The 11,513-nt window shown below is 53.2% G+C and overlaps 1 protein-coding gene across 1 annotated transcript in view; it reads right to left on the reverse strand.

The window, feature by feature from the left end:
- The window catches only part of VDBG_00910 (dynein heavy chain), a gene marked incomplete at both ends in the record, with an annotated part of 13,243 nt that extends 3,364 nt beyond the window's left edge, over positions 1-9,879 (reverse strand). Inside the window, 5 exons of the mRNA XM_003009181.1 lie at positions 160-225; positions 492-2,940; positions 3,015-4,569; positions 4,818-6,442; positions 6,719-9,879. Coding sequence (XP_003009227.1) covers positions 160-225; positions 492-2,940; positions 3,015-4,569; positions 4,818-6,442; positions 6,719-9,879 — 8,856 coding nt within the window. The remainder of the gene's footprint in view (positions 1-159; positions 226-491; positions 2,941-3,014; positions 4,570-4,817; positions 6,443-6,718) is intronic.
- Between the last annotated feature and the right edge of the window lie 1,634 nt (positions 9,880-11,513).

Genomic DNA, 11,513 nt, shown 5'->3' on the forward strand with positions numbered 1-11,513 from the left:
TTGTTTCTCTAGAGCAGCCTGGATCTCGAGAGAAGTATTCTTCCTCTGTTCAGCCTCTCGCTGGTCGGCAATCATGCGCTGCAGCTTCTCGTTTGCCTCGGCATCCTTCTGCTCAAGCTGCGACTTCTTCTCCGCAAGGCTGACACGCAGATCGCGAACCTTGTCGACGGTGTCGCGGAGCTTCTCTAGACCGACATTGAGATGGCGCTGCTGCTCCTCAAGATCCTCCCCGCTTTTCATTGTAAAGTTTGACGTATTGCGCAACGAAGTCAAGGAAATGCCTGGGCGTGAGGAAAGTGACCTTGCCTTGCTGCTTCTGTAATTTGACGTTAAAGCGCTGAAGAGAGTAGTGAATGTAAACCATGGAATTGACAATCCGCCCCGCGGTGCGATGGCGGCAAAGAGAGCCCGCGGTCCGCGACGGGAATCGAATCAGGTGCGTGGAAGTTGGGCCGATCCAGGTCAATGGAGTGGGTAAGCTCATGGCCTACTTGGAAGAGCGCCTGATCAGACCAGTCACCGAACCAGTTGAGCACGCAACGGTTGAACAGCGCTGGACTGGTGGCTGCTTTGGAACCGAGACCGTCTTCGGGTGGGTTCATGGTGAAGACGACGTGCAGGTTCTTCACAATCTGTTGTGTGAACCACTTGTAAAGCTCCTCCTGAGAATCAAGGTGCAGGTTTTGACGTTGAGCACCTTCCTTGCATGCCGTCATCAGGGCGGCAAAGTCGTCGCCCTCGAAGAGACCAGGAACCTCGGCGTTGGCCAGCAGGGTGTTCATCCGTTCCAGGAAACCCGAATCGAGAACATTGGACTCGTCCATGATAAAGCAGATCTTCTCCCCCTTGCAACCGCAGCGCCGCAGGACGTCGCGGAGGTCATCGTCGAAGTCTTCAGCAGAGTATTTGCCATGAACCTTGATCTGGAAGACCTTCAGACCATTCATCCAAGCTACGAAACGAGAGAGAGTTGTCTTGCCACTTCCACTGACACCGATGAGAATCAAATGGCCCTGAGGCTGGCGGAACACACGATCGATACGAAGAACATGCTCCAGAACGTCGTTGAAGAGAATGAGAGGCACGTCCACTTCTTCCTCGCAGAATGTCTTGAGACGAGCCTTGACGAAGTCTCGAAGCTGCTCGCGGTCCACAGGGACGTAGTTCTTTGATAGCCAGTTCGAGAACAGAATGGGCCCACCGAGAGCCTGCTGCTCGTCAATGCTGGGGAAGTACTGGGTTGCGATGCGCCGTACTGCCTCATCTGTCCACTGGCGTTCATCTTCGGCTACGAGACGATCTTGGAAAAGTCGCAGAGCTTCGTGCGCCCAAATACGGATAAGACCCTCCAAAGACAGATTCTCCAGCGGGCGTATCGCCTCGTAAATGCCGCGGGCCCATCGTGTCAGCTCACGAGGACTGTAAACATAGTGTGGCTGGATTTTGGGGGTGAAGCGTTGCTGAGATTCGAGGTAGAACTTAACCATGGCTTGCGTGAGTTGATCAGCATAGCCACGGAGCGTGGGGATGATCTTAAGAACGGCGGAGTTGAAAGTGCCGTAAATTTGCTGGAGAGAAAGCTCGCCAGGGTAGTCAACCATAATGAGAGGGGCGTGTCGCAGGAATCGGTCACCCAATGGAGTACGGCCAGCGTCGGTCGGCGGGTTGCAAGCACCTACAAACTGAATCCTATCAAGCGTGACCCATGACTTGTCAGATGTCCTCCAGAAGCCGTTATGTTCGACGAGCTGCCTAAGGAAAGATATGGCTCGTTGCGTGCCATACTTATCAGGCGCAGGAAGGTTGATTTCATCACAGAAGATGACCAACCACCTTCCAATCTGAGTAGGCGACAGTATCACGCCGTTCAGTGTCTTCTTGTATTCGCAGTGTTGCTCAAAGGTCTTGATCAGAAGATCTGGAGTGGTAGCACTTGAGAAGTTAAGGCCCACAACCTCCATGTTGGGAAGTTTGCGGAGAGCGCTGAACAGCGTCATTGTCTTACCCGAACCTGGCGGGCCGCAAAGAAGAAGGGGCTTGTGCTCAGCGAGCCAGGAGTAGAGCACATCCTCGTGGCGAACTGTATCCAGAGTCGGAATAACCACATCAGTCTGTGTGATGGAGTGAGTGTTGACCTCGATAGTAGGAACCTGGTTCTGCCACTGTGTCCACTCTGCCTTGGGAAGGGAGACATCGAAATCGATGAGAGAGCTGGCACCATCGAGAGGCGGTGAGCCGAAGCTTGCTAGACCAGCAACGGCGTCGCCGAAGGTTTTGCGGTCATTCAGCGGACAATCTCCAGTGAGAGACCAGACGAGAGCAAGCAGCAGCTTCTTGGAAACGTAGGCCTCGACTTGCTCTGGCTCAAGGGGGAAGTCGGAGTGCTGGGCATTGTACTCAATCATGTCTCGAACTGCCTTGTTGAGGAGCGAGAAGAGAGTATTCAGCACACGTGCCACGGTGAAGTCCATAATGTGGTCGTAGCCCCGAGCTTCATCAAGGGCTGACGAAATAAAGTCTTCGCCTGTAAGGTGAGAGTTGAGGAGATCGGCAACATGATTTTGGAGGGCGAGAGCCTTAGCCGGGCTCTGAGCCGACGCAACATTGTCTTCGTCAAGGTCCTCGAAAGGCTTGGTGCGAAGGGTCATCAGGTAGTTCTCGACCATCATCTGAGGAGAGACAGTGTCTTCACTGAACCATACCATACCACAACGACTGACAGTAGCGAGTGTAGCATACTTCAGGGTTTCAACCTCGAACATGATCCGAACGTTCGAAGGCAAGTTGAGACGCTCACCATTGGGAAGCGTCAGGAGCTTGTTGTCGTCGAGCACACTGTTGAGATTCTCAACCCACTCAGGGTCAACATCGCCATCAAAAACAATCCAGTGACGTTTCGAATCCTCACCACGAAGGTTGTCAACGATTTTGCGCAGAATACTCGTGAACAGACCGTCAGTCCATTCACGGGTGGTCGAGTCGAGATTGCCGTACAAGGCTTCTTTTGACATGACCTTGGAGTCGATGACATGATGTACGCCTTCAACGCCTTCGACTTTTTGCAGAGATCCAACAAAATCTTCCACGCCGCAGACTTGCCTGTACCGGAGTTTCCGACCATCATGACGCCGTGGTGAATGTTCTGAATCTGGTACAACTGGATAACCTTCGTCATCCATGTATCGTTGACGACGAGCTGCCTCTCAGCGGCCAGTGTACGGATGGCTTCCTCGAGCGCCACCAGATTAGCCGGGACATACTGTACACCGGGGAAGCAAACGTCCTCGACGGTCATCATGATTTCGACGTCGGACTTGATGAGCTTCGGCGCAATCGTTTCTCGAATGCTCTGCACGATGATTTCGGCCTCTACAACGTCAACGCCATCACCACCAGTCAAGCGGGCTCTCTTCAGGCCTCCAGAACTGACAAGAACACTCTTGAGTGCACGAAGTCCGAAGTCGTAATGCGCTTGCTTGGACAGCTTGTCCGAGCACCTGTCGAAGAATGGCACAGTCTGCTTCGATAGGGACTTGGCTTGGTTGAAACCCTGAGAGTAAAGCATAACTTCTGCGATGAGCTCTTTGTCAGGCTTGGACATGGCCACGCTACGGAAGAGCTTCTTCAGGTTGTCTGGCAGGTTGGAACGACCGGCATATCCGGGGTTCATTGTGATGAAGATGCCGGTGTTGGCGTTCACGCGGAGCTGGCGACCAACGAGCTCAATCTGGGACTTATCATCCTCAGCACCTTGCTTGAGACCAAGCTGAATGTTTTGAATCTGCTGTGACACGGCAGACAGGATTCTCTCCTCGAGGCGGTTGAACTCGTCGAAGCAGCCCCAGGCACCGACTTGACAAATACCCAGGAAGATACGGCCCATGGCCTGGAAGTCGAAGGTGTCGTCACAGCAGAAGACGAGGGTGAAACGTCCAAGTTGCAAGCCGAGTGCCTTAACCGATTCTGTTTTTCCCGTACCAGCTGGTCCGTACGGTGAGCCACCGAGACGTTGTTCGAGAGCTTGGGTAAGGGTGAGGAAGCATCGATCGGTAAGAGGGGTTCGGACGAGACGATCTGGCACTCCTAGATACTCGAAGCCATAGTTGAGCTTGGCATTGGCCATCTTGACCTGCAGACGCTGCTGGAAGTCGCCTTCTGGCGTATATACGTAGCGCATCTGCAAGAGCCAGAGGTAGTGAGTCGGCGTGGTTGCATTCAGCTTCATAAGCTTCTCAACGCAATCCCGTTGATGAACACACTCTGTAATCAGCTGCTCACACTTCTTGCGCTGGATAACTTCGAGGTCCCCGAGCACTGTGTCGGCAAGATGGCGAAGCACCTGCACCTCCCGGTCAAAGAGCGACTGAAGCGTCACTCCTCCGTCGGCAAGGGATTGTTCTACAGCTGTCGTCCAAGCCGCCTGGGCAGCCAGGACAACTATCTGACTGGGGAATGCGTCCATGAACTCGATCAAGACTGGCTTGCCAATACTCTCAGACTCGAAGATGGGCGTATACTGGGCGATAGCGTCGGCAAGAAGCTCGGCAAGAGTCGACTTCATGCCATTTTCTAGAAGCGGCAGCCAGCCATTGATGCGGGGCGCCTTGACGAGAGAAATTTCCTTCCTTTAGTCGAAAAGCCTCTTCCCTCTTTGGAAGGAAAGCCAGAAAAGATGGTCTCATCGTCCATGATCAGGCCGGAAAGACCAGCAAACATCTTCTTGAAATGCTTGGCGATGCGAAGAGTATCATTGCTATTACCTATCATCTCGAGAAGGTCTTCATCACCAACGAAATAAAATCTCGGGAAAGACACACGCTCCTTTTCGAGGTATTCACCAAGGGCCTTTTGGATCTTGTTGAGCAGCTCGGCGAGACGCTCCAGGGACTTCTGCACGTTCGCGATGCCGAGGACATCCAAAACATAGGGCTGCTTGTAGACTTTCTTCATGACGGTAGAGAACTCGCTGTTGATGTTTTGGAATCGTGAGGATTCGATGGGAAGCAGATGCTTGATATCGGCATTGCCTGTGAAGACACCCTCCAGGTAGACCCATTGGCGCTGCACATCAATCCAGATGTCGAAAAGGACATGGACGCGGTTGAGCTTGTCCTCCCACGAAGAAGCTTCCTCTTCAAACTCCTTGTAGTAAGGAGAATGTTTCATGGCCTGTAGAGAGTTCAGGTTTTCGCTGCACTTGGTGAAGAGATCGTCCCAACCTCGAATGAGGCGACATTTGTTCTGGTAATTGACGAGCTCGAGTGCGTAATTGGTCCACGTCTCGCGAACCTGCTTCAAAAACTCTTCCAGAGCCATTTCTCCTTGAGCTTGGGCTATGATGTCCTTGACGATGACTTCTGTAGCAACGAGGTTGAGATCCCAAACGTCACCCAGTGTCAACGACACCGGCGAATACCGCTTCCCGGGTCTGATCTGCTTGTAGATCTTGGTCCAATGGCGATCGCGAATGGCCTCGGACTTCAGGTCAGAGAGAAGGGAGTTGACCTTGAGATAGCCCCTAAGGATGGACTGGACATGTTCGAAAGCGGCATACTGGCGCATGCGGCTGGGCATCTCCTTGGTGCTCTTAAGGAGGTCGTCGATCTTGGATCGCACCTTTCGGGGCTGGACAGCAGTCCAGAGTGTTTCTTTCGTCTCGTTGAGGCTAGACCAGATTGTGGAAAGATTGGACCAGACGGACTGGAAGTCGTGAACCTCCTCGAGAACAGCGGCCAAAGAGTTGTCAACATTGGCGGGGAGGTCGAGCGCCTCTTTCGCCTTGCCAACCATCTCAGACTCGTTCTGTAGCTCGGACAGCTTGGTTTCAAAGCTAGCTAGAGTGGCAGAGGCGTGATCGGGCTTGATAGTACCTGACACAGGCTTCTCTTCGTTCCACTGAGCCGTGATCTCGGCAATCTTGTCGCTGATGTGCTTGTCTTGGGCCGTAATCTTTGCACGTAGAGCGTCGGTTTGGTCTTGAACGACCTTAGCCTTCTTCTCTAAGATCTCAGTCAGGGATCCCCAAGAGTTGTCGATCTGCTCAATGTGCAACCAGTCATTGGGAAACTGGTAGCGTTGCCGGACAAGAGTCGACTGTCCCTGCCTGAACATGTCAATCTCGGGTGCCCAAGCCTTGACGTTACGCTTGCAGCTTTGCACAATGGTGATGAACTGTACAGCCTGAGCAGTCGAGGATGCATCCAAACGCGGGCCCTCGAGCTCACGGCGAGCCTTCTCAATGTCGGCATGAACCTCGCGCATGCGAGTGCCGAGCCGGCTTGCGAACTTCATGAGAATCTCGTGTTGCCACTGATCATACTTGGCATTGACTCTGGTTTGAACCTGGTCATAATCAATGGTGGTGTGACCGAACTGACGACTGACTTCCTGGGTGTCGAACGTCTGGCGCGTCTTGCGAATCTCCTGGAGAAGTTGGAGCCACCTTGACAGTTGGTCGCCGAGAACTTCGTAGACCTGCTCAGATTGAAGGTCCCAGAGCGATTGGAATTGTAACCACTTATCGACATAAGCGCCAAGCTCCCGTTAACTTCTTCTCGACAGACACGTAGACCCGGCTCAGGAATCCACCACAGTGGCCAGGCAAGTCGTCGAACCGGGGTTCCTCAGAAGTGCCGTGGTGAGGGTCATCTGGTACCGGGTAGCCTTGATCTTCTCATGTGCAGACACCACCAAACCAATTCGTGAAAGATGGACGAACCAGCTCGCTCTGGCAAATTCCAGAGGCGGGTCCAGGTAGATGACTTGGTTTCGCATGGTAAGTTCGTGGACCAAGCGCTTGATCGTCGGGCCCTCCGGTTTCGCCTCATCATTGCTCTCGTTGGCTCTCTTACGTCGGCCGTCGTCAAGATAGTCATCTTCAAACGCCTGAATCCATGACTGGATGGCGTGTTGCAGACGCCCAAGAAGCACTTCCTTGATCTTTTGGTTCATGTTCTCGACCCAGTAGGGCAGGTTGACGTACTGCTCTAGGTTCAGCTGGTCAACGGCCTTCTGGATGGTCTCGAGGCGGGACTGAAACGCGTATGGTTCGTATGGACATGTGCTGAGCTGTGACAAAGCATCTTCGATTGTAACATGGATCGACGTCAGGAAGGCAGTCTTGCTCTGCATCAGCGATGCAGCAGCGGCAAACTCGCGGATGAAAAGACTGTGTTTGCTTTCTGCGCTTCGTCCTGCGAGACCGTACTCTGTGCCGGCTGGAAGAATGGAACTATTCTTGCCCGAGAAGAAGAGCTCGTGGGTGTTGACAAACGATTCCCAACGCAGCGGCACACCCTTGTTGACCAACGCATAAGCTTCGTTTCGGTAGCCAAATAATAGAACAGCTTCTTCGCCCATCTCGGAAATCTGGCGTGTGATCTGCGAGAAAGTGCGAACACTCTCCATGAGACTGACGGCGAATGGATAGACCCGTTTCGCATCTTTTGAGACGGTGTTGATGGAATGGGGAATGTTGTACTCCTGCCACATCAAGTTGCGAGTCTCTTTGAACAACGTGATGACCTGCGGATCAAAGTTGACAAGCAGTTCGAGGGTGCCACCAGCAGAACGGATTCTGCGAATATCGAAGAGGTAGCCGGAAATAGAGATCTGACGCCTCTGGACATCGCTGAGCCAGGACTCAAAGATTGGCCGGGTGTTCAACTTTTTCCTGAACAGGTTGCTCTCATTTTCCAGCTTCTGTCCCTCGGCGTGCAGGGACCAGTCGGCACCGAGAACATCTTCAACCTTCTTCATGTAACCGTCGAGTTGAAACTCAATCTGTCGAGCCCATATGATCGCACCAGAGACGGGAGGCAGATCTCGTAGTTGGGCCATGGCATGGGCTTCCGAGTGGCCGTACTGTTGCTTGAAGCGCTCGTGAAGTCCATTGATGGCCTGTTTGACGTGCTCCATGAGCTGATTCTGGTACTCTGCAATGGCGCCCCTGATCTTGGGGCGTACGAAGAGGGCGTTAAACTTGGAGAAGACGCGGAACATCTCGTTGGCGTTCTTTGCGGTTCCGAGGCGATCACGCAAACGTGAGATGATGGAATTCTCGACTCGCGAGGTCCGCTCATTGTAGAGGTTCTCCGCTCGGGCCCATCTCTGAGTACCCTCGGCGGACACATCCAGAAGATCGACATTGCGTAGAGCTTCCCAAGCCTGTTTGACTTCCTCAACGGCGTCCACATCGCCCATCTCCTCCATGACGATGGCTCCATTCGACACGGTAGTCTCGTCAGCAACGCCAGACGTGGCCTTGGATCCTAGGACGTTGACAATAGTGAGCTGCAGTTGTTCGTGATTGTCTCGAAACGTGCTGACGTAGTTGAGTCGCGCCTGGAGTTCGAAAAATCTCGGGTTGCCTTCGATGGGGATGAACCTTTCGTTCCTCCTGCGCGTGACCTCACGAGCAACATTTGTAAACTCTTTGATGCTGTCGTCCCACGTCCGGAAGATGTCATCGCAAGCCTTCATGATACCCTTAAATTCCTGGTAATCGAGGTTCACCATCTCAATGCCAGGGAGCAGTCGGTGAAGAACGTCGTCTAGGTCGGCCGAGATTGCTTCCACCAGCCCCAAAGCCCTTCGAATGGGATAGGGGCAGATCCTCAGTTTCTTGTTCAAGTGACTGAAGATCTGTACAATGGCGTCCTGGAGCTTCGAAAGAGATGTCGCAGAGAGAAGCTCGTCGAGGGGAAAGTCTCGCATCAACTGGTTGTACTTTTGGACCTTCTCCACGGCTTCTTTCAACCCGGTGTCGGCGACAAAACTAACGGTTGCCTGGAAACGCTTTGCGTTCTTTAGAATATCGAGAGTCAATGTCACTCCGTCACTACGCAGCTGTGCATCGATACCCTCCAGTGCCGACTCCATGGACAGCCAGAAGTTCACTTCTTGACTGGCTGTAAACTTGAAGTCTTGCGCAGAGTTGCCGGATGGGTCTTTGGTCATCTTTGTGATGACTTGAATCGACTTAATCCAGCTATTGACGTTGCTCTGGAGGTTGTTGAGGAAGCTGCTGTCGCCAAGGGTCGCGGCAGGAATCGATTCAAGATTTGGCTTCGAGTGCCTAGATGCGGCATCGTCAAGAGCACCTTGGACGACATGGTGAAAAATAAGCGAGACCTCCGGGATCTCAACGTTCTGTTGCAGATGCAGCAGACTAAGTTCCAGATCGTTCCACCTCTTCTTCGTAACCGGGATACCTGTCTTGGAGTCGACGTCTCCACGGCCTCGTGAGCCGTTTGCCAGCTGTTGGCTCTTGGTATTGGCATCGAAGTACGGGGCCAGCACGTGGTGAACGTAAGAGTGCAGAATCTCGAAAGCTGAAGTGGAAGGGCCCTGTTCGCCAACGGTGGCATTAAGAGTAGCCGGGCCCAGGCAGATTAGTAAGAAGTAGTTGAGAGGACAGGGGAAGCGCGGGATCGATCGGCTGCGAACGCTTGAGGAGACTGAGCGACGAAACGGTTGTGGGAAGAGAGGAGATCTCAGGTGTGAGGGTGTACGTATAGAATGGTGCTTCTGCGAGGTGTTGAATATTAGTGACAAGCTGATCAGGTCTGGGGGGGGGGGGTTGCTTGACGCACTCGACTCCTCGTCACCGTTCTGGATGCCCGATGATGGAATTATGTCCTTTTGGATGTACAAGGTTGTCTGAACATCCGTGGCAAATCGGTTGCAACGCTGTATCGTATCGGTGTAGCGGCTCTTATGCAACAAGCTGCCAGAAGCCTCAAGATCTTCTCTGGTTGCTCCGAGAGCTATCTCGCAGGCAGAAACGAGGTGCTCGACAACGCGTACCGGGTCGATCGTTGGGAAGGGAGCCGCAGCAACCCCATTTGCTCCAGGGCTTTGTGGTGATGCCACCTCCATGTCGAATGGTCGGTGTCTGTGGTCGTGATGGGTATCTAGAGGGACGCAGTCGTCATGGTCGAGACGTGATCGGTTTGGCTGAACAGGTAGTAAACTCAGGGGTGTCGATGGAGCGGGCGGCCTAATCGAAGGATGGTGTGATAGAGCTCTTGCACGCAAGCAAAGAGGACGTTGGGGGTGAGAGATATTAGAGGGCGAAGTATCTCAGGTTATCCGCTGCCTATCCTGCTGCGTTTGTGAGGCAGCAGCTGTGTTCGTGGTAGAAAAGAGTTGTGGATTAACCTGCAAGTCCATGCCAACACCTTGACTGCCCAAAGCAAGAGGTAGGCTCCCCCAAGTTTTACGCGACCCAGATTACCGTATGGACCCCAGTCGCGACGGCATGTGTCAGGAGACGTGTGGCCAGTGGTGGGTCGGCACGGCTACAGATTGTGGGGCTCATTTGGTTGGATAACTGCAATCTACCAGGGGGCCATCCACTACTGGTCTCACCAAATCAACGCCCCCAGTTCATACCTAGGTAAGGTAGGGTAGGCACTGTTCCCTACCACTAGTTACCTAGGTGGCTAGGTAGGTAGTCCTAGAGCTTCATGTCGATCAAACGTACCAAATCGGGCCACCTGATCCTCGCCGACCTCCATTCCAACACGACTACTCCGGCAACTAGACCGACTGACTGCCGCATCAATTATATGATGAACTTGGACGGCAACGCGTCAATAGCACAGCCTTCTCTCTCCATCAGAAAGCCACAAGGCTTCAGGCCTAGCCATTTCTCCCCCATTTTCCTTTAGCCAAGTTGCGGAGTGGATTGTACGTCTGATCAAATAGGGACGGCGGTGCAGCTCGTTCCTGCATCAGAATCAACTAGCTGTGGGTACCTGCTCAGTAGGTCTCAGCCGTGGAACCTTACAGATTGAACCCGCGTAGCTTGAGCCTCGTTGTCAGTCTATGTCAACCTCTTAAAATTGGGCTATGGCAAACATCGTAAATGGTACAATGTTGGCGAAGACGGTTAAATATTTAAATTTCAAGCGCTAGCAAATAATGCACCATGCCCTTGTCCTTATCCCGTCGACAACCCGGCATCCGTGTTTGTTCCGCGACGATTCCGCATGAAGATCTATCTAAACATCACTCGAAACTTCCCTTGCTGTGAGCCATGCAACACAAGACGAGCCACGATGCCGTCCTGAGCAAAACCTGTACCTTCCATCCGTTTCAATGCATGCGCCGGTTACCACCATGATCCCTTCGTCCATCTGACGAAACAAAGCAAGACAACTGTAAATCCAAGAAAAATCAACGTCAACGTTGCTCCCCAGGTGCCGTGCCCGTCAACGCCCCGACCGATGGCCCAGCAGACGACCCAGCCCCGGCGCCGCTTTCCGGCCCTGAGAGCCTTTCTCGCTGCACCATGACCCGCTGATTGCAGATATCAATGAACATCTCGAACTTGCGAATGATTTGTTCCTTCTCCTCGAGCTTCGACTTCAATCCTGCAATCTGTTTTTCGGCATCCTCGGTGAATTGCGCAAAATCCCGGCGCGTTTTGTCGAGCTCCCGACGGAGATCGGCTCGAATTCGCTCCTCGGCAGTTGGCTGCGGCTTGCTGTAGATCGCAGGTCGGGAAT

This window comes from Verticillium alfalfae, genomic scaffold, assembly GCF_000150825.1.
Source record: "Verticillium alfalfae VaMs.102 supercont1.1 genomic scaffold, whole genome shotgun sequence".
NCBI classification, from domain to species: domain Eukaryota; kingdom Fungi; phylum Ascomycota; class Sordariomycetes; order Glomerellales; family Plectosphaerellaceae; genus Verticillium; species Verticillium alfalfae.